General features: G+C 44.4%; 1 protein-coding gene across 3 annotated transcripts in view; it reads left to right on the plus strand.

Moving 5' to 3' along the window:
* The window catches only part of F5 (coagulation factor V), an 81,736-nt gene that overhangs the window by 54,445 nt on the left and 3,771 nt on the right, over positions 1 to 23,520 (plus strand). The window contains exons 14-24 of one of the 3 annotated variants that reach the window (XR_014789045.1): positions 2,438 to 2,597; positions 8,897 to 9,133; positions 9,481 to 9,679; positions 10,114 to 10,293; positions 13,287 to 13,403; positions 14,244 to 14,266; positions 14,793 to 14,884; positions 18,040 to 18,195; positions 19,401 to 19,545; positions 20,182 to 20,330; positions 21,820 to 22,002. Coding sequence is in view for 1 of the 3 variants with exons in the window: in XM_084843147.1 (XP_084699273.1) it covers positions 2,438 to 2,597; positions 8,897 to 9,133; positions 9,481 to 9,679; positions 10,114 to 10,293; positions 13,287 to 13,403; positions 14,244 to 14,315; positions 14,793 to 14,884; positions 18,040 to 18,195; positions 19,401 to 19,545; positions 20,182 to 20,330; positions 21,820 to 22,002 (1,690 nt within the window). In the remaining 2 variants the exon portion in view is untranslated. Of the gene's footprint in view, positions 1 to 2,437; positions 2,598 to 8,896; positions 9,134 to 9,480; positions 9,680 to 10,113; positions 10,294 to 13,286; positions 13,404 to 14,243; positions 14,316 to 14,792; positions 14,885 to 18,039; positions 18,196 to 19,400; positions 19,546 to 20,181; positions 20,331 to 21,819; positions 22,003 to 23,520 lie in introns of all 3 variants that reach the window. The other 2 variants (XM_084843147.1, XR_014789044.1) reach the window with 2 other exon arrangements.

Genomic DNA, 23,520 nt, shown 5'->3' on the forward strand with positions numbered 1-23,520 from the left:
CATGGCACAGAGCAATAATCTCCCAGCACCACCTTCTGGAATCAGCCATCCAAGTAGGAGCGGAACCACTGCAGTGCAGTGCCTCCAATTCCCAACCCAGACAACCTATCCAGAAGGATACCATGGCCGATGGTATCGAAAGCCGCTGAGAGGTCCAGGAGAATCAACAAGGTCGCACTCCCCCGTCCCTCTCCTGGCAGAGGTCATCCCACAGGGCGACCAAGACAGTTTCCGTTCCAAAACCAGGCCTGAAGCCCGATTGAAATGGATCTAGATAATCCGTTTCATTCAACAGTGCCTGGAGCTGTCCTGCAACCACCCGCTCAAGCACCTTATTATTCAGCTCATGCTTAGTGTTCTGCAGCTCTTGATAAAGTTGTGTAGCGGGGGAAGTGGAAAACTGAGTTATAAGAGATTTTGGCTTCTTATTTAAAAACGTATGTTGAGGTTTTTTTAAGTTTCTTTTGATAAGAAGCATAAGAAATAATTTGGCCCCTTATAAAAAGCTTTACTGGCCTCCCACTCAATGGCACATGAACCTGCCGTATCCTCATTAGTATTAAAATACTCTGTTACCTAACATCTGAGTTTTAAACTTCTCATCATTGAGAAGAGAAACATTAAAGCGCCAAAGACCGGGGCCCCTAGGAGTGTCAGAAAAATGCAGTTCCAAACATATCGGGGTGTGATCTGACACTACCAATGTGTCAATCTTGCAATCTTTAATTTGACATACTAAAGATGTAGAGATCAAAAAATAATCTAATCTAAAGCAGTTATGGTGGACTGGTGAAATAAAAGTATACTTTCTGTTGGCAGGATGTAAAATTCTCCAAGCATCGGTTAAACCATATTCCATCCTATAAGCCTGGACTGCCAGTCTCACAGCTGATTGGGTCTTAGGAGGAGGTGTACTCCTATCTCACAAAGTATCTAAGACTTCATTAAAGTCCCTGCCCACAATCAAATAATCAAAAGCGGTATCAATCAGTTTAGCAAAACAATCATGAAACATAGCTGGATAATCAATATTTGGCCCATGTACATTGATTATAGCAATTAATTTACCCATCTACTTCCCTACCAGAATCAAAAAATGTCCCTCGGTGTCAAGAATCACCTGTTGAACTGAAATAGAAAGTTGCTTATGAATTAAAATCACAACCCCTTTACATTGTGTAGAAGTATCAGTGACATAAGCCTCACCAACCCAGTCCTTTGCAACATCTATCCATCTGCAGCCATCAAATGGGTTTCTTGTAAAAAAGCCATGTCACCATTAAGCTCTTCTAACTTAGAAATAATTCCTTTCTGCTTGTTTACATTTTGCAGCCCCTTGATGTTGCATGAAGTCACGTTAAGCATTGAAAAAGCAAAAGCAAATTATTTGCCCCTCTGCTCAAACACATCTTTCCAGATTTACAAAAAATAACTAAATTTGTATAACAAGTGGTATACAAATACAGCTTTAGTTTACATTTAGAACTAAGCATTTCAGACATCATCAGAATAGTTCTTATTGAATAGAAACTGAGAAAAAAATTAAAATTATTCAAAAATATAAACAATAATTGAAAATAAAAAGACCCCCAAATAAAAATAAAATAATCCAATTTGTGTCCACATCTTTTATCTAATATCAAAATAATACCACTGATAAGGGCCCCCTGGACTTGGTCCTCTTCACCACTGCATCCTGCTTGTTCACCTGTCTTCCGGCTGTGGCCCAGACAACTGTGGTGGTGAGAAGGAGGAGCAGTAGATGCCCCTGCCACCTTGCTCGCTGGCTCTCTCTGCCCGTCAAGCAAGCAAGGGGTAGCAGCGATGAGAAAGAGGATGAGGAGCAATAGCACCTGGTGACCATGGCAGTGAGAAGGTGGACTCATGGAGGGAGGGGGGCCATGGGCCCTCCAAAACCTGGAGCTGGCACTGTATCCACCAGTTTGATATCTTTGTCAATGTTTGAAAAATTCAATAATCTTCGAGTTGGAAAGAATAATTGCTGAGTGGGCTGTTGAGTTTGTCTGGAAGAAAAAGAAACGGAGCAACTATTTCTGCATGTCCTTTTTGGCTTTCAGTTTGTGCTTGTCCAGGAGCAGCCCCCTCTGCTACACACATTAAAAAAGCATGTTTGAAACAGAAGAACCTTCAGAAGAAATTTCATGTGGCACAGGGGCTTGCTGTTCAAAGACAAAAAGTCAAAAATTATACTGGGACTGCCCAAACCACTGGGTACATCTAAAATGGCTTCTGGATCTCACCTGTGAACTCAATACAGAGTCAAACAGTAGACCTGATATATGTCTGCTTCAATTTTGCAATGGGTCCACCATCTGTATGGCCAAATCTCCAAGTACTTCTTGATATTAAAAATTTACCCATGAAGTTATTTACAAATTTACAATTCCTCCCACCTTCCATGCTTCCATGTCCTCAGTACAGCGAAAAGTGGCCCAGCAAGGAGAGTGTACAAAAAAGTGATTTTCCGAAGTTATTTGGATGATACTTTCAAGAGGCCCATCATTCATGGGGAGTACGAAGAGCACCTTGGCATCCTCGGTCCTGTCATTAGAGCCGAGGTGGGTGATGTCATCCAGGTAAGTGCATGTTCCTGGTTGTTGAATCATTGAGGGACTTTGGATTTTTAAGAACAACTTCAAGAATGAAAAATGTGTCAAGTGCAGAGTGTGTTTCATTTTGGTTTGAGTATGAAGACTATAATAAGGAGTCTCTTTAAAAGCTGTTTTGTATCTTGTGGTTCAGTCCTGGAATGGAAATTTTATACAAGTGGGACCTGCAACAAAATGTTATAGTATGGAGTGTTCCTGTTTAGGATACTCTATTTTATTTCCCCCTCCCACCGCAGTTTCCTGGGCTTTTCCCCCTCCCAACAGTCAGCCAACCAGCATTCCTTTGGCCACCAAACACACTCAGTTTTCATTGGGTTGTTTTCCTCCTTTAGGGTTTCTTTTTCTATTTTTTTTTAGTACTTTTGCAAACCTTGGGGTTCCCCTGAACCTTGTGGTACTTCCCTCTTCTGCATGGTAAGCGCGGTTTTGGCTCCATAAACACAGCAGAACTTGGAGAAGTGAGAGCACTGTATATATGATGAGATAGAGGTACAAAATTATATCATAGGCCTGAATACGTTTGAGGCCAATCTGAGCAATGCTAATAGTCTATAAATGAAACAATCTTGCATACGCGTCTCATTACTGTAGTCTACTTAAAAGTATATAACACAGAAGGATTTTCCAATCTTCCACCTCCTATCAGATTTTCCATTGAAGAAAGAAAGGGGGAAGGAGAGGGAAGAAGTTATTCCCTTCTCTCCCACCCCCCTTTTTGTCTTGAAAGCCCAACCCTGGAATGTGTGAAATGGGGATGAAGGAAACTTCCATTAACACCAATGACAATTATGCACTTCAGGGTTTATAGTATTGCAGTAGGACTAATTTGTGAGGGTGTCTTATGTGGGTGCAGAAATGCAAGGAACTTTATACAGCAACTCTGTTTAGTAACTTGGGTAGGTCAGAAGACAGGGCAGAATGGAGTGGGGTGCTTCTGCCCCCGCTGATTCCTTTCTGCCCCACCGATTTACTTCCGCAAGCAGTGGGTCCCGCCAATTCTGTTGCCCAAGTGGAGCCCACTGCTTATGCAAGGGAGATTTAGCATTTCCTAGCAGAACCCCCTTATATGAGCTCTGCCAACCTGCCTCCTTCCAGGTTTCCACTAGTTTCAGGTTGTCCCGGAAGCGCTAGATCACTGTTGTGCAAGTGGTGGGGGCCGCTTGTGCAACACTATTGGCAGAGCGTAAGAGAATCAGCAGGGGCATAAGCACCCCGTTGGATTCTGCCCATAGTAAGGTAGCAACTACCATTTATAGCTAAACCACGATCTACACCCAGTATATTGACCTATACAGCCAGCCAGCCAGCTGTGCGCAAGTGGGTGTATCCCAAAGTGGAATTCCAGGAATTATATTCATCCCTGTCTGCAGCTTCAGAATAATATGTGAAGATTCCATGTGGCATGGGGCTGCTCATTTGAAACACCCTCCAGCCTCTAACTGAAAGCCAAACTACACGTTACACTAATTACATATTGTGTAGTGGAGGGTTCACTTTTTCTCCTGTAAGTGCATGTGGCCCTGTTTTGGACTGGGACCACTGCATACTAGGAGGGGAGGATTAAACCTTCCCCTCCACACGGTTGCCTCCCGACCTCCCCCATGTGGGGTGGTTAACAAAAGAAAAAGAGCCTCCACTGATGCCAGCAAAACCCTTTTTCTGTTGTTGAGCCCTGTACACACGGGGCAGGGGGTGGGATTTTGGGCAGAAAACGGTAGTGATGGGGTGGTAGTTTGCCCCCTTGTCCTCCCACCCGCTCCCAGCATGTATCCTGGGGCCCCTTGTAGCACAACTCATCTATACTCCTGCTGTGATAAGATTCCGCCCCCTCTACTTCTTGCCTTGCGAAGCACCTGCACTGACATGTACATGCCGTATCTTTGGAGTGGAGGAGGCAGGCTTACCTTACTTTTTAGGATGAGGCGGCTGAACGTTTCATTTATTTTCTTTGTTTAACAGTTTAAAAAACCCCCTCCTTGGCTGCTCCTTGCAGCTAGGGATGAGTGATGTTACTCTTCCTAGCACATCTGTGTGTGTATGCGTGATTGACTTACCTCTGGGTAAATGCACCCCGCCCCCATTTCGGGGACCGTGGCGATTTAAGCTTTCCTCCCTCCTATTTTCATGGCGAAATCCCCTTCCCTGCTTCAGGGGGGTTAAAAAAAGAAACTAATTGAGATAGTTTTCTTTTTTTAATCCTGGGGGTGTGGAATGGGGGTGGAACTTGGAGTCGCAAGATCTACCAACCTGCTTCTCCAGAGACACCAGCAGCCACAACACCAGCAGCAAATAGCAGCAGCAGCAGAGGGCAGCAGCTTTAGAGACCAGGGGAAGGGGCAAACGTGGACTATCTGCTCCTTCTTAGCTGCTGTTCTCTTTTATCTCTTTTATATTCTTTTAAACTGTTGTATATTTTATATCTTAATATTTTAATATATGCCTGGGAGGACTATTGGACAACTCAGGGGGTGGGGGAGGTGCCACCATAACTGTGGTCACGGGCAGGGGGCGGTATGGCGTTGGGGGATTAACAGGCCAGCTGAGGAGAAGAGGGGCTAGACACCTTACAGCTGTCCCCTCTTCTGGCTCTTCCCCCAACCTGATGGTTCCTGGCAGCCTTACCAGTCTGCCCTCGGGTCTGGTGGTGCTGCTGCTGAATGCCAGGTCGGCCCAAAATAAGACCTCCCTCATCCATGATTTGATTGTGGATGAGGGGGCTGACCTTGCATGTATTACTGAGACCTGGGTGGGGGAACTGGGAGGGGTCACTCTCTCCCAGCTGTGCCCTCCTGGGTACTCAGTGCAGCACCAACACCGACTGGAGGGTCGGGGAGGGGGGGTTGCCGTGGTCTATAGGAATTCAATCTCCCTCTCCAGGCTTCCTGCTCATTCGAGTGCAGATCTTGAGTGTCTTGTGTTGGGTACCCGGGACAGATTAGGGATTCTGTTGGTGTACCGCCCACCCCGCTGCCCATCGGACTCCCTGCCTGAGCTGACGGAGGTGGTCTCGGACTTGGTGTTGAAGACCCCCAGGATGATGGTCCTGGGGGATCTCAACTTCCATGCCAAGGCCGCTGTATCCGGGGTGGCTCAGGACTTCATGGCCGCCATGACAACCATGGGGCTGTCCCAACATGTCATCGGCCCAACGCATATAAAAGGACACACGCTTGATCTGCTTTTCTCGACTGGGCAGGAGGATGGTGATCTGAAAGTAGAGGAATTAACATCTGTCCCTTTGTCATGGTCAGATCACTTCCTGCTGAGGTTTAGACTTCTGGCGGCCTTTCCCCTCTGCAAGGGTGGGGGACCTATTAAAATGGTCCGCCCCCGGAGATTAATGGATTCCGATGGATTCCAGAGGGCTCTGGGGGATTTTCCTGCTGGTATGGCTGGTGCTCCTGTCGAAGCCCAGGTCGCTCTGTGGAATGCAGAGATGACTCGGGCGGTTGACACGATCGCGCCCAAGCGCCCTCTCCCTCTGAGCAGAGCCCGGCCAGCTCCTTGGTATACACCTGTGCTGAGGGCAATGAAGCAAGAGGGGAGATGGCTAGAACGCAGGTGGAGGAAAACTTGTGCTGAGTCTGACCGAACACAGGTAAGAGCCCACTATCGAGCCTACTCTGTGGCGGTGAGGGTGGCAAAGAGGCAGTTCTTTTCCACCAGCATTGCATCTTCTCAGTGTCGTCCGGCGGAGCTTTTCCGAGTGGTTCGCGGCCTGTTACATTCTGGGGCAGGGAGAGAGACGGTGGAACCCTCGGTAGCACGCTGTGACGGGTTTGCGCGGCACTTTGAGGATAAAGTCGCTCAGATTCGTCATGAATTGGACACAACCATTAATGCAGTTCCATTGGTAGAGGCGTTCAGAGCACCGTCTGGTCCAGTTTTATTGGATGAGTTTCAGTTACTGAGGCCTGAGGATGCGGACAAGGTGCTTGGCCAAGTCCGATCGACCACTTGTGTGCTTGACCCTTGCCCTTCATGGCTTATTAAATCAAACAAGGAGGGGTTGTCCGGCTGGGTCCAGGAGGTTGTAAATTCCTCCTTGAGAGAGGGAGTGGTGCCTGCTGCTTTAAAAGAGGCGGTAATTAGACCACTCCTGAAAAAGCCTAACCTGGACCCAGAGGATGTTAACAATTATAGGCCAGTGGCCAACATCCCCTTCCTGGGCAAGGTGCTTGAGCGGGTGGTTGTAGGACAGCTCCAGGCACTCTTGAATGAAACGGATTATCTAGATCCATTTCAATCGGGCTTCAGGCCTGGTTTTGGAACGGAAACTGCCTTGGTCGCCCTGTGGGATGACCTCTGCCGGGAGAGGGACAGGGGGAGTGCGACCCTGTTGATTCTCCTGGACCTCTCAGCGGCTTTCGATACCATCGACCATGGTATCCTTCTGGATAGGTTGTCTGGGTTGGGAGTTGGAGGCACTGCACTACAGTGGTCCCGCTCCTACTTGGATGGCCGATTCCAGAAGGTGGTGCTGGGGGATTATTGCTCTGTGCCATGGCAATTGTGCCATGGGGTTCCACAGGGCTCTATTCTATCCCCCATGCTGTTTAACATCTACATGAAACCGCTGGGGGAGGTTATCCGGAGGTGTGGGCTGAGGTGCCATCAATATGCGGATGACACCCAGCTCTACCTCTCTTTCTCATCAAAACCAGGAGAGGCAGTGGCTGTTCTGAACCAGTGCCTGGGCACGGTAATGGACTGGATGAGGGCTAATAAACTGAAACTCAATCCAGACAAGACGGAGGTACTGTTAGTGGGTGGTTCGTCTGCCCGGCTAGGTGATATTCAACCTGTTCTGGAGGGGGTTGCACTCCCCCTAAAGGATCAGGTTCGTAGTTTGGGGGTGCTCTTGGATCCAGAACTGTCACTTGAGGCACAGGTGAACTCAGTGGCACGGAGCACTTTTTATCAGCTTAGGCTGGTATACCAACTACGCCCTTATCTGGACAGAGATAGCCTAGCTACAGTTATCCATGCTCTGATAACTTCTCGTCTGGATTACTGCAATGCGTTATACGTGGGGCTGCCTTTGAAAACGTTCCAGAAACTTCAGCTGGTCCAAAATAGGGCAGCAAGATTGTTAACAGGGACTGGCCTGCGAGCTCATATTACGCCAGTACTTTTCCAGCTGCACTGGCTGCCAGTCCATTTCCGGGCCCGATTCAAGTGCTGGTGTTAACATTCAAAGCCCTTAACGGCTTGGGGCCAGGTTACCTGAAGGATCGCCTCCTCCCATATGTGCCTGCCCGGACCTTAAGATCATCATCAGCGGCCCTTCTCCGTGAGCCCCTGCCAAAGGAAGTGAGGCGGGTGGCTACTAGGAGGAGGGCTTTTTCTGCTGTGGCACCCCGGCTCTGGAATGAGCTCCCTAGTGAGGTTCGCCTGGCGCCTACATTGTACTCCTTTCAGCGCCAGGTGAAGACCTTTTTATTTTCCTAGGCATTTTAGCCTTCTAAATTTTTATCTTTGCTGTTTTAAATCTGTATTTTAAACTCCTGTACTGCTGCTAGGTTTTATTGTGGTTGTATTGTTATATTGTGGTTTTAATGTTCTATATATTTTAAATTGTTTTATTGTGTGTTGTTTGGTTTTAGTTTTTGTGAACCGCCCAGAGAGCTTCGGCTATTGGGCGGTATAGAAATGAAATAAATAAATAAATAAATAAATAAATAAAATTTCAGCATGAAAACAAGAGGAGAAAGCTTAAATCTCCCCTCTCGAATTGCCATGATCCCAAATTGGGGCCACACACCATATACCCAGAGGTAAATCAGTCATGCATACGCACATAGCTGTGCTAACTTGACGCACAAGGGGATAAAGCCGATGGCTGTTAAATGAAGTACCAAGCTGGAGGCGGAGAGGCGGAAGGCACTGAGAGGAGTGGATGGGGTTTTGGCCACTCTTGCCAGGCATCTCTGTAGCCCTTTCAAACATACCATGCAGAACCCACACTGCCAGGTTTGCATGTCATAATAAGTCACCCTGGACAACCCAGCAACAAGTCATGGGTTCTCAGGGTGGCTTGTGTATGGTTAACAACCCACACTTAACCCATCGTGCCGGGTTCAGACAACATGACAAGCGACTCCGAAACAAACAAGGGTGACGTTATATCATGCAAACGTGGTCTCTGACTCATGCTACACCAAAATCTAACAGAATCTACCATAGCACCGCAAAGTTTCAGAACTGTTGGGAGGGGAGTTTCTTTACCTCTATCACTGCTAATCACTGTCCCTTCAACTTTCTAGGTTCAGTTTCAAAACCTAGCCTCCAGGCCATATTCTCTCCATGCCCACGGGCTTTACTATGAGAAATCTTCTGAAGGTAGAAGCTATGATGATCAGTCTCCAGAGTGGTTCAGAAAGGATGATGCCATCATGCCCAATGATACCTATACATACGTCTGGCATGCAACCAAACGATCGGGGCCTATGCAAAAGCAGAGATTATGTAAATCCTGGGCATACTACTCTGCCGTAAACCCGGTAAGATAAATCTAATTCAAAAGAAAAAGAAAAAAGTCATCCTATGGAGTCTTCTGAGTGAAAACAGAAGTGCATTCTTTCAACCTGAATGAAGAATGCTCTGGCTAATTTGTCTTCCAGTTTACTATGCATTCTGTTTTTCAGAAATATTTTCGATTTGAGATTCCCTGTTTATGAAATGCGGAGAAATGATCATGCTGTAACTTTCATGAACTTTGTTAATGTATCTGCATCAAAATGAACCAGACTGATGTTTCTGAATAAATTACTTTTAAGATTAACTTAAAAAAAACAACAACTGAGAGACTGGATTTAAGAGCCTCTTCCTGTTATTAATCATTTTGCAGGAAAAAGATATTCACTCTGGCTTGATCGGGCCAATCTTGGTCTGTCAAAAAGGAATGCTTGACAAGTATAACAGGCCGATAGACATGCGAGAATTTGTCCTGCTTTTTATGGTCTTTGATGAGGAGAAAAGCTGGTACTTTGATAAAAAGACTCATGCTGCGACACCCTCCAGAGCCCAACAACATCATAAATTTCCCGGTATAGATGTTTTCCTTCATCTAAAGGGTGCTAGTGATGAAAAATAACTATGACTTTAATGACAAAATGATAGGGAGGGACATTTGCTGAATGTTAAATGTTTGCAGACACTAAGCACTTGTGTGTGATTTATGTGTGTTGCTGTCACTCATGCTCCCAATTTAATAAATAAACAAATAATAGTAGATTTGCAAACACAGACCCATCCACCCCCACCATTTTTTCCCATTTGTGTTATCACAACCAATTCTACTGTTGATTCATCAATTCCTTGTACTTAACAAGCTGAATTGGAATCTTTTCCTATGTCAAGATCTTGAAGAATTCAGCAGTTACAGAAATTGCAATGAACCTTTATGCCTTGAGAACATTTTTTTAATTACAAAAGGAGATGCTTGCAGTTTCTTTAATCTATGATCATATTTTCTTTTCAGCAATTAATGGGATCCAATACGAGTTGGAGGGGTTGCGGATGTATAAGGATGAGGTGGTGCACTGGCACTTGCTGAATATGGGTGGTCCACAAGACATTCATGTCATTAATTTTTATGGTCAGACATTCACAGAGCAGGGAATGGAGGATCATCAACTTGGTGTCTACCCTCTTCTTCCTGGTAAATATAACTACATCCATGTATCGGTGTCAGAAAATTAAATGTTCTGTGCAATGCTGGAATGACTTCAGACAACTACATACACATACTGTGTGTGTGTGTGTGTGTGTGTGTGATTTATTTATTATTTACAGTATTTATATACTGCTCCACATCTTAACAGATTCTGGAGCGGTGAACAATAAAAGATAAAATGATAAAAAGATAAAAGAAATAAAATACCATATTAAACATTGTTATTTTAAAAAACAGAGTACCAATAAAAACCATGGCTGGTCAGTCAAGGAGGGCTTCCTGGAATAAAGCTGTTTTCAGGAGGTGCAGGAAACAACACCTCTACCTGACCTCCAGAGGCAGGGAGTTCTACAGAAGGGGGGCCACCACACTGAAGGCTCTTCCCTGGGTGGACTCCAATTGGGTCATAGGTCCCATATTTGTATTTATTTATTATTACATTTATATCGCCCCATAATATCTCACAGTCCAAGCACTCAGGCTGTTGACTGATAGGCTCCAGAGCCCTGTGGTTCAGCAGTCACATTTGCATCCCAATAGGCTCTTGCCCCTCATCACTTGCCATACAGGTGCTGGTCCCTTTGCCCAAGGCACATTGTGGTTTGAAAGGCGGCTGGTAACTCATGAACCACCGTAGGTTTTGCCATTTATAAATGTCTATGGTAAATGGTTGGGACATTATTGCAACAGAATGAATTTGGCTTTCACTAGCCTTCTGAGATGTATTGGCTAAATTCCTTCTCTTTTATTGAGTTCTCTATTTGTGTAAAAGAGAGGATAATGTTGCAGCAGTATGTAATTTTGTTGTTCAGAATTAAACTGTTTTTATACTGTACACACACACACACACACACGTGATGAATTGATGAATATAGAATATTCATCAATATTGATCAATATTCATATATTCATTGATATATTGATATATGATATATTGATCATTGATATGATCAATATTCATTGATATATTGATCAATATATTCATCAATATTGATGAATATAGAAACGGGGTGAGCTGTCTGAAGGTTTCTTGCTCTTGTAATACGTCTCCTCTTATCCTCCCTTGCTGCCTCCTAGGCAGGGCTGGCCAAGACATTTTGCTGTCTGAGGCGGAGCTGCAAATGGTGCCCCCACCCCATAAGTCAAGGTGCATCATGCCCCAGCCCAGCCAAGTTATTTTGGCACCTGAGGCAAAAAATCCCACAAGCACCTCTCATCTCTGGCAGTTAAAATGCAACAATAACACTTTAAATAACTAACAATACGCTTCCCTTTCATAACACCTAAAATCAGCTGCCTGAGGTGACTGCCTCATTCTGCCCAATGTGTGGCCATACATGGAACTCTCTTCCTGAACATATATATATGGTGTTACCTCTCACTAGGTTGGCCAGGTGTCCTACTTTACGGAGGACTGTCCTCTCTTTGAAGGTGTCCTCTGTCTGATGGGCTGTCCAGTGCAAGTCTGCTTTAAAGGTCAAGAAACAGAAGGAGGGAGAGCAGCAGCAACCTTGAAGTTGCCCATCCACACTTAGCACCTGGACAGCAAGCAGATGGAATAGGCATGCAGGGCGCCTAGTCACAGGCTTGTACACAGATTGCAGAATCGTAGGGTTGGAAGGGGCCTACAAGACCATTGAGTCCAACCCCCTGTTCCATGCAGGAAGCCTGATTCCCAGGCGGTCTCCCATCCAAATGTTAACCAGGGCTGGGCCTGCTTAGCTTAGGAGATCAGACGAGATCGGGAGATCGGGCGCATCCAGCCCTTTGCTCGGTGTCATCCGCATATGGATGGCACCTCAGCCCACACCTCCGGATAACCTCCTCCAGCAGTTTCATGTAAATCTTGAACAGATAAAATAGAGCCCCATGGAACCCCATGGCATAATTGCCAAGGCACAGAGCAATACTCCCCCAGCACCGCCTTCTGGAGTCGGCCATCCAAGTAGGAGTGGAACCACTGCAGCATAGTGCCTCTAGCTCCTAACCTAGACAACCTATCCAGAAGGATACCATAGTTGATGGTATCAAAAGCTGCTGAGAGGTCCAGGAGAATCAACAGGGAATCAAACATACTTTCCTTCCCTCAAGACCCTGTTTCGTGTCCTCCTCTCTACTCTGTCTTCCTCCTTTCAGCCCTCTTACCTCTACAGCAGCCCTTCCCAAAGTCCCCTATGGAAAGATGTACTGTATTTCTATTTAAATTATGGTGATTATTTCTAGATTGACATCTATACATATACATTAGCACATGCAAATTTTATACAAAATCGGTGCCCTTGTTTGTCCTCTTTTTGGTGTGCACTTCTTTTTTGCCAATGTGTAACTGGCCAACCTACCACTCACTCTTCTTGCAAATCTACCCTGAAAAGCAGCCTTTTTTCAAAAGGCTTTTGGTTTAACCCCTTAATTCTCACTCCCAACTCTAACTGAATTTATTCATATTAAGCTCTCCCTACCCATGTCTCTCCCTTTGCACCCTTTGTTGTCTTCCCCATTGTCCTATTTTAGATTGTAAGCTCCTAGAGGGCAGGGAGCTGTCTAGGTTTTAAAAAAATTGATAATCAGACCCCAGAAAGTGCTGTGTACACTGATAGTGCAGTCGTCATAAATGATGATGATGAAGATGGAAGGGATACATTCCCAGTAATGTTTAAGATGGGTGGATAAATTGTCAGATGCTGAGAAGCAAGTACTCATAGAGACATTCAACACAGTTTCACAACAGACTCTCTTGCTGGCAGGAATACTGCCATTTCTACCCAGAGACTTTCTTCTCATGTTAACCATCACTTTGCTCCATGAGGAGCCTTACATCTGATCTCTAATTTATGCTAGTACAAGATGCTAAAAATAGTCAGAGTGAGCTGTGGTTTAACCTGCTGCTCACTTATTGCATGGCCACAGCAATCATTTTTCTGCCGTTGAAGACATGTCAAAAACACACACACATGTCTATAATTCCTTCTGTTTTGAAGGTTCATTCACTACTGTTGAAATGAAGCCATCAAAAGCTGGCATGTGGCTTTTAGAAAATGAAGTCAGTGAATATGAGGAAGAAGGAATGCAGGCCTCCTTTACTGTTATAAATAAAGGTAATAGAGTTTAACCGTACTGAACCTTGCAAGGCACGTAAATGTCATGGAATGATTGGGATGCAGATGTGTGTGCCGGGGGCATGTCCCCGTGAATTCATTGGCTCCCCCTATGTGTGGGTGGTATGTGGGTGTCATTACTGGCAGAGTCCCTGACAGATGCACACTGGCAGAGTTTCAAGGGAAATTGGAGGCACGTCTGTCATTTTTACAGCATTTTTACTTTTTCTGGGTGTGTTTCTCTTCCCCTCGCTGGCTGAGCATGCCTACAGCAGCTGTTCTGCTGGTGAAGCAGCAGCATCCCCCTCCCCTAGCCCCACCCAAGGTGTAATTAGAGCAGGGGTACCCAAGCATTTTGGGTGAGTGGACACATTTGGAATTTTGAGTATCATCGGTGTTCTCACAAAATGGCTGCCATGGTGGGGAGCTTGACCTTTCATTAAAATGGCTACCATGGTGGGCATGGTTGGTCATGAAACACTTGTTTCCCAGAAGGCAAACTGGTGAGGCTAAAAGAAACATAACTTGCCCAACAACCTAAGGACAAGGCAGAAGTGGAAGGGTGAGCTCCAAAACACAAAACCACTCTTTTGAACCCAAATAAATAAGGCACTGGAGGGCAACACCTCACTTTGCAGCAAGCCAGCCTTCCAGTTATTTTTTTTTAATTAAAAAATCTTAAAAATAAAATAAAAAACAGGAGGGGCAAGGAGCCTGAAGGGCACCAAGAGAAGACTCCGTGGGCACCATGCTAGAGACCCCAGACTTAGAGTATAGGATAACCTTTCCTGGTGCCATAGTTTAGGAATGGCTAATAAAATGTTTGATCCCTCTCTACAGAGTGCAAGCTACCTATGGGTCTGGTAAGTGGCATCATACAAGATTCACAAATCAGTGCTTCAGATCACATAGGTAAGTTGAATTTCACAGCTAAAGAATGTAAGACATGATGTTGAATATGTCTTCATCACTTGGCAAGTGACAGTTTACATTCGAGCCTCTAGCACTGGATTGACTGCACAGTGTACCACCCACTCCCTGCAGAATGTATTAAATATGGCCCAATATTTTCACTTCCATCTTTGCACTATGGTAGACATGAAGTGAAAGAGCGAAAGGGTGACTTTTATGATTGACTAGCCTGCAATCTGAATTTAATGTGTTTGTTTTAACATGCTCTGGATTGCACTCAAGAGTTTTTCTGTCCCTCACTCACCATTAGTTTATAACTGATACCTAGTAATATCTAGTATTTTGCCGGTTCTTCCTGTCATGAAAAAATAGTTTATTTCAAGCTCATGTTTTTGTCAAAACCACAAATGAGCAGGCAAAAAGACATTAGCATTTCAGTTTTCTTTTAAAATAAACCTTCTTTTCACTCCTATCTAGGATACTGGGAACCTAAACTGGCAAGATTAAATAATGCTGGAAAATACAATGCTTGGAGTACTGAGAAGAAAAATGAACATCCATGGATCCAGGTATAATTTGATCACAGAAACAGAACACTTATTTTATGACTATAGATTTAAAGTAACTTTGTTTTTTTAACCTTAGAAAAAGGAATTCAGAGGGATGGGCTGTGGGTACAAGAACCTCTGGTACAAGTTTAGGCTTCTCGATTTAAAATCCACATTTTAATTATGTTTTAGTCTAATCGTTTCTATTTTTTATACTGCATTTTAATGTTGCTTTTTTGTGAACAACCCAGAGAACATGTGTAATGGGAGAGCTATATAAATACAGCAAATAAAATAAACTCTGTGCTAATTTATTTAGGTTGGAAATAGATTTGAAATTCTAGAATTGCCTGTTTGAAATGGTTCTGAGGGGGAAATAGCTTTATTGGATTCAAGACAGATACCCAGTTTGGGTGATCAAACAAGCCATGGTTTACAGTCCATGGGTAGTTTGTGAGCATGAGACCCAGCATGCTGGTTCCTGCCCGGTTTCCTGCTTCCACTTTCAAAAACAACCAGGAATGCCCTGTTCCTAGGTTTTTGTTATGATGTGTGAACCCAGCACTCTGAGTTTTGTAGGGTTAAACAAACCAGAGTTTTCATCCAAGCAGTGTTCCTGGGCTGTTTCAAAAAGCGGAACCAGCATGCTTGCTTGTGCGCACTCACAAACCACCCATGGTTTATTATCCATGGGTTTATCATCTGAATTGGGTCAGAGTAGGATAGATTTATGAAACTTGTCTTGTGACTTTTAAAAATTCAGATGCTTCAGTGTGAAAGTGTTGGGTTCAGAAAAGATATATTTGCCTTCATATGGTTTAGGGAGTTTTTTGCCCATTCCTTTAGTGTCAGGGATAGGCAACTTGTGTCCCGCCAGATGTTTTGGCTTACAACTAGCCTCGTCCTTCACCGTTGGCTATGCTGGCTAGGACTGATGGGAGTTGGCCAAACATCTGGAGGGCCACAAATTTCCTGTCCCTGCTTTAGGGCATCTGGGTCAGTCAGCCACGACTACAGCTGAGATGTTGGGTGTTGTGGAGTCGCTCCAGCATAATTTCCTTCAGTGGATGGGGTGACAGTAGGGATCTGACTCATTGCCATGTTTAGGGCCAGATTGAATGGCCTAAAGACTCCTGGAGGATAAGCCCGTGTGGCTTGACAATCTTTCTTGAGTCATCTGAATCTAGTTGCTCTGCAGGAGCCATTCCGCAAAGCATCTTCTCTCTGCTTGTGACCTGTTGTAGTTTAGAGTACGTAGGTTGTCTTGGCGACATTGGGGTTGTGGATGGTTAGATTCAGGCAGGCAGCTGTGCACAAGCTGTAACCTGCCAAGCAGAGAACAGTCCACCAACCATGTAAGGCAGCCCACAAGGTGCTTAATAAACCTCTTCTGTGAGCTCCTTGCCCGGGACTGAAAACATGGGAATTATTAAGCATCTGATAGGTCAAATACCACAAGACATAGTGATGGCCACCGATTTGGATGGCTTTAAAAGGGGGTTAGACAAATTCCTGGATAAGGCTATCAATGGCTAGTCCTGATGGCTATATGCTACTTCCAGTATCAGAAGCAGTATGCCTATGTACACCAATTGCTGGGGAACATGGTTGGGAGGGTGCTGTTGCATTCATGTCCTCCTTGTGGGTTTCCCATGGGAAGGTGATTGGCTATTGCGTGAACAGAATGCTGGACTGCATGGACCCTTGGTCTGATCTAGCATGGCTCTTCTTTTGTTCTTAATATGTTGCTGGTGAGCTGTGTTCAGTTCAGAGGGTCACAGGTTATGTAGGACAGACCCAGTAATTCTTTTCAGCTCTAAGATTCTGTGTTAATTTTGACTAAAGGAAAGGATTCTGCCAATATAGTGGTTATTAATGTTTTAAAAATTCTTTCTATAGTCCATGACTAGGATACCATTTGAGGCCTGCCTGATAGCTTCTGTAGAATTTCTGTTCTTTTCTTTGAAAAACAGACCCCCCCCCGCCCCCGCCCCTGGCATGCTTTATCCCTGATGAAGAAGATTGGAAAGCTCACTTAACATAGCTCCAGTATTAGCCTTTATTCTGAATGCCTAAAAAATGCTTTTCACCGGCATTTTGTACGGATAAATAATAGCTCAACTGAAAAAGAAAACCAAGGCCCCCCCAAGCTTGAAAGGCCTGAAAAAAGAACAAAAAAATTTAAACAAAAAATGTTTTCTGCTTCTGCCTTGCTCGCAGTTTGACCTTTGTTAGAAAGCCCTCCATGGCTTTCCTCAAGTCAGACGCTCTCTGTTGTATCCAGTAACATAATGAAATTACTATGTGATGTTTTGAATTCCAAATGTTTTTCTTGTTTGGGCACTGTTTTGTTCCACATGAGACTCCTGATTTTTCTAATTTCAAGTGCTCCAAACTCCTCAGCTCCTCAGCGCAGAGTTACAGAACCTCCTAAGCCAGTCCACCAGCCATGTATTATACCTTGCCTCTTAGGAACATAAGAGCCATCCCGAATCAGGCCAAGGCCTATCTAGTCCAGCATTCTGTGCACACAGTGGGCAACCAGATACCTGTTGGGAATCCCACAAGCAGGTCATGAGTGCAACTGCACCCTCCTGCTTGCATTCCTTAGCAACTGTCATACAGCAGCATACTGCCTCCAATACTGTAGGTAATATATAGCCGTCATGACTAGTAGCCATTGACTCTTATTTTAGTAGCCCTAGGCAGACAGCAAAAGCAGGCAGTTTATTGAACTGGGTTAGTCTGCTGCATTCAGATTGGTGAATCACCTCACAATTCATGCAGGCTAAGGATGTCGGAGAAATCTGTTGGGGATGGTGGTGGAGTTCAATGAGTTTTCCTAGGCTTGGACCCCTGGACTTCGTTTTGGTTCCTGCTCTGGTGCCTGAGTCTGCAGCGAATTGGGAGACTTCGTGGATTTTCTGGGAATTTTGTACAATTTTTTGGGAGGGTCCTGCAATTTGCTTACATTTCTGAGCAATTTGTGCAAACTATGGCTGAATTTGCCCTAAGTATGGCCAAATTTGCACAACTTACTCCCAAATTTGTACAAATTACTCAGAACTTCGTGCAAATTGCAGATCACACGCACACACACACTCACGGTAGAGGATATCCTTTCATTAAAGAATGAAACTGGGCTTATATGGATCAATTATTTTGTTGCTGCATAGGTTGACCTGCAAAGACAAGTTCTAATCACAGGTATTCAGACGCAGGGAGCTAAGTCATTGTTGAAATCCTTGTATACAACGGAATATTTTATTACCTACAGCAAAGATGGAAGAAAGTGGATCACTTTTAAAGGGAACTACTTAGGGACAAGCAAGGTATGTATGTTCAATGTGTTTGAAGTACACATTTGTCTTTTGTTTTCCGCTTGAAAAAAATAGATGGGCAGATATTAAATATTTTTGTTCAAGAGATATTTCAAAGGGAGTGGTAGAGAAGAGAGAGAAATCTTCCAAGCACGGGGTTTCACACAGTGCTTATAACCAAATCTACAACTGCACCATGCAAGTGTGGAATGTGCACATTATTTATTGCTGTGTTTAGCATTCTGAAAATATCACTTTTAGAGCACAATCCTATTCAGATAGCCAGCCGCCTTCGAACTCGGAGGCAACCGCCTATCCAATGCAGGGCAGGAGAAGCACGGAGGGGATTGTTCCCTCTGTGCTTCAGCCACCCTGCATTTTCTGCTAGACAGCCAATTTTGGCTGTCTAGCCACAGGGGGGTGGGGGCAAGCAGGGGAGGCTGCTGTACGACACATTGGATGTGTCATACAGGCATTTCCACCATCCCTGCCCTGGAACTGTCCCCAGACATACCCCTTTTCAGCCCCTTTGACTTCCCAATCAAACACTAGGATACTTCACTACTGAAGTATCCAAATAGGTATCCAAATCTTGGTATCCAAATCCTTGGTATCCAAATAGGTATCCAAATCCAAATAGGTATCCAAATCTACTGAAGTATCCAAATAGGTATCCAAATCTTTCTAAGGGATGACATAAGCAGGTAGCATTTTCATTCATTTCATTTATTACATTTCTATACTGCCCAATAGCCAAAGCTCTCTGGGTTGTTTACAAATATTAATGCATGGATTTACCTGTTTGTTTCCTAGATTTGGGGCTACCATTATGCTAAATATGTACGCTCCAATGTAGCAGGGGAGATCTGCACATGGAAGCAACTTTCTGTCCCTGTAGCCAATGCAGATACAAAAGCACATTTGTATGTGCATCTCCATTCACATTGCAGTGCTTATCAGGGGCCTAATTAATTGACCCGGTGTCTCCTTTGGTGGACATGCCCATCTAGACCTACACATGATTCGTTGCCTGTGCTAGAATTGGCTCAGGGCCCATATAGTTCATCTTTTCCAGTGTGAACAATTACATAGAACGTGGCAGAATTTGTGTAAAAAAAAAAAAAGGCGAGATACTTATTTGGAAGTTTATCCTTATAATAAAATGAACAAACTTTGTGTAATTATTTACAGATTTTAAAAATATTTTTTCCTTTTAGCCTTTTGTAGGCAATTCAGATGCTCATGGAATAAAAGAAAATCACATTGATCCTCCTATTGTTGCTAGGTATATTAGGGTGTATCCAAGCAAGTTCTATAACAGGCCCACCCTTCGTATGGAACTCCTGGGTTGTGAAATAGACGGTAAGACATGAAAACCCATGGCACTCCTTCACAAGCAACCATATAAGGGGAACGTGCTCATTCTGAAGGCCAAAATGTTTAAAACAGTCGAATATAGGTATTCAGATTCCAGACAGAATCAGGGCTAAATTACACAATATGTTAAATGTGTGGCGTGCAGCATAGTTTCTTTTTCTTTCTTTTTTTAACTTGCAAGTAAATGTGCAGGCCCCCCCATCCAGATTGGGGCCACAGCACACAGGTTGGGGAGGTTTAAACCTTCACCTCGCAGCCATTTGTTTTTTTTTACGTTCACCCCCCCCCCCCACACACACACACAAACACACACATATTTTGGTGAAGGAGCCAATGGAGGCTTTTTTCTTTTTTTAAGCCCCCACGTTGGATAAATTTACTAAAACAAGTGGCTGGGAGGGGAAAATTTAAACCTCCCTTACCCATGCACAGTGGTCCTGATTCAAATTGGGGTCCTGCATGCTGTCTTGTAAATAAGAGGGAGAAGAGATAAATGTTAGGAAATTAAATTTACTTTATCAAATCAGCAGCAGTGATGTGACTTCCACTCTGGTACCTGTTCTGCAAGCCATTCTGCTGCTTAGGAGATCTAACAAGGGTGTGCTGATGTTTTCATCACAGTCTGCTCTATGCCGCTGGGAATGGAATCAGGGGCTATCAGGGATGTACAGATTACAGCCTCTTCTTTTATGAAGACTTGGTGGAGTTCCTGGGAGCCATCACTTGCCCGCCTCAATCTAAAAGGGAGGACAAATGCCTGGCAAGCAAAGGTGAAGACAAAACTGCAATTCCAAGCTTCTGCAGCTTTTTATGTATTTGTTTAAAGTATTTTTGCTCCACTTTTCCATGTAATGTTTACCATGAAACTGCTCAAGATGGTTTTCAATCTAATCAGCATATTAAAACACGCCTGGCTCTCTGATGAGCATCCCTGTACAGTACAGTACAGTACATTTTCGAACATGTGTTTGCTGTATTCACTGTTCATTTGAAGTGTACTTAAAATGTTCTTAGGGTGCATGGTAAAAAAAATGTCATGTGTAAACAACCCTCAAGTATATTCTATTATTTTTATGTACTGTATTGAAATGCATTCTGTTCTTTTTATAAGAGAAGGTTTAAATCAGGGATGTTGCAAGACCCAGTCCAGTAGTTGAGATCTTCCTTGGAGGCCCTTCTTTGGGAGCCCCTGCCAAGTTAGGTTAGGTGTGCAGCTATTGGGGAGGGTCTTCTCAGTGGTGAAACCCCAATTATGGAACTCCCTCCCAAAGCATGTGCACCTCCAGATGTGGTTGGACTGCAATCCTCATCATCCTTTACTGTTGATTGTGCTGGCTAGGGCTGATGAGGGTTGCAGTCCAACCACATCTGGAGGGCCGCATGCCCCCCACCTCTGGTTTACATGAGTTTGCCCTTTCTTTGCTGGGGCATAAAAGTAGAGGTGGGCAACATGCAGCCCTCAGCCTAATTCCAAAAGCCCTCCGCATGTGATTAGAGAAAGAAAAGGGGGTGTCAGAACAAGAGGGAAAAGGCTCTTTTGGTTCCGGCCCAGCCTACTGCTGCCTTTGGCCCCATCCACTGTCAACATTTGGCCCTTGACAAGAGTATCCACAAGGGAATGCCACCCTCAACAGAAGAATGGTTGCCCAAGCCTGCAGGGGTCAGGAAGCATATGATGTTACGTAGCGTTACAGTGGTCCAGCTGTTTGAGATTAGGATCCAAAATGTGCTGTCTTTTGTCCTCTGAGATGATTTGCAGATTATTTATTTTGTTACATTTATATCCCGCCTTTTTTCCTCCTTAAGGAAGCCAAGGTGGCGTACATGGTCCTCCTCCTCCTCCATTTTATCCTCACAACTCTGTGAGGTGGGTTGGGCTGAGAGGCAGTGACTGGCCCAAAGTCACCCAGTGAGCTTCCATGGCTGAGTGGGGACTAGAACCCGGATCTCCCGACTCCCAGTCCATCTCTCTAGCCACTACACCACACTGGCTCTCACTCGAATTTTGGAAATTTTAAAAAATTGTCCATTTTCTCCCTTTTCCCAACCCATCTTCATGTTTCCCCCTCACCCTCTCCCTCAGTTTGTGACTATTCTAAAATTAAAAGCTAGATTCCTGGCCAATTTTAAGTGCTCATTCTTAGTTCAATCTCCCTGTTCACTTCTGTAGAACTCCGTGGATGAGATGCATGTTTTGGATATTTGCCAGATTAGCAATGTAGGAGTGACACAATATTATTGTATTTACTAATCCTACAGTCAAACAACCACCGTCAGTGGTTACAGATTAATTTCCTTCAACCTAAGAAGATAACAGGCATCGTAACCCAAGGAGTTAAATCGATGACTACTGAAATGTATGTGAAAACATTTTCCATCCTTTACAGTGATGATGGCTCAGCATGGAAGTCCTACTTGGATGAATCAAATTCCTTGGAAAAGGTACCAGTCCCCCCCCCCTTCCCCTATTTATGGCTTCAGTTCAACCTCAGGAGCATACTACGCCTTAAAAAATGTTGGCTGTCCCTTAATCTGTTAAACCAGGTGGGAAACAGTGACTCTATGCTGCCTAATTATTTTGCTTCATCAAGCATCTAGAATTCATACAGCAATATAGGGACCAGTGAATATTAGATATGGCTCCTTTAACATGGAGTAGAACAGTTGAATTACATTTCTGAACAGTGTTTTACAGTACATTTCAAGGAAGGAAGAGGGTTGTCCTAGCTCTCCAATGGTGTAGGCAGGGACAAAAGGTTGCTCAGGCTGAACAACAACCCTGCAAAGTAGGCTGTCATCACTCCTTATGTCCACCTCAGTCTAAGCCAGAAGACTCTCAGACCTTACAGGACACTCCTAGGGCTTATGACATAAGAGTCCAAACTAGCACCCTCTGTTTTAAGGCCCCAGGTCTGAAAGTTTATACAGTAGCAATAACCAAGCAGTAGTCTCTGGATTTAGTACTAAGGCTTACTTGGAAGGAAGCACACACAATCCTTGAGGTAGGTATTAAGTTTATTTATAAAGGAAAAGGGGGACAAAAAAGCATAAAAGAATCATAACGTTTGGAAACAGTATTTCAGGCAGAAAATAACAAAAGCTACCTAAACATGTTTCTATGCCCCTAAGGATGGGTCTTCACATAGAACAGGGCTCACAAGATGAGATGCAAAGTCACAAGCCAAAAGCAGGACGAAGACAATGAGCTGCTGTAACCCCCCTAATTTTATGCCCAAACCCCAAGGAGGTAATAGAATCAAAGAATAGTAGTGTTGGAAGGGGCCTGTAAGACCATCAAGTCCAACCCCCTGATCAGTGGTCTTATAGGGTCCTACAAGATGGCCTATCCGCCAATCACAGGCTGGCTGAAACAAAACTGTCAGGCCTGTAGCCTCTCAGGCCTAAAGGGGGCGGGGTGAGAGTTCCCACAGGAATGCAGCTGAAATCACTCAGCCCAATTAACTGGGTCTGTCCAACCTTGAGGCCTCACAAGATCACACACATGCAGGAGGTTTTATCACTACGTGAAACTTCAGTCTGGCCAAATGAAGCCTTACAGAAACTTAAGAGTACAAAAAGAAAATGGAGTTCTTGATAGTAAGGATTAGCAACTGGAGAGCCTGGGGCTAATTCTGGCCCCCTGGGTATCAGGTACTCCCCCATTCTCAATCCAGAGGCAAGATAGAAGTGAAGTGGCTGTGGGAATGGGACGTGCCGGTGAACCACTTTGGGGAGCAGGGCCTGGGAAAGATCTCTGCCTCAGGGCCATCGTCAGTTAAGAGTACTGGGCTCAAAAGATGGATCACTGACTTGACAACATGAGGCAACTTTGTTGGTTTATCTGAACTCAGAGAAGGCACATATTATGTGTCGTTGTGGAAATCTGAGATGTCCAATCCTTCTCCTGTTGATCTACTGCAGTTCTTAGGCATTTGTGTTTAAAATGCATGCATTTATTCT

Source organism: Heloderma suspectum, chromosome 3, assembly GCF_057233095.1.
Source record: "Heloderma suspectum isolate Gila_16-S chromosome 3, 16-S_ref, whole genome shotgun sequence".
NCBI classification, from domain to species: domain Eukaryota; kingdom Metazoa; phylum Chordata; class Lepidosauria; order Squamata; family Helodermatidae; genus Heloderma; species Heloderma suspectum.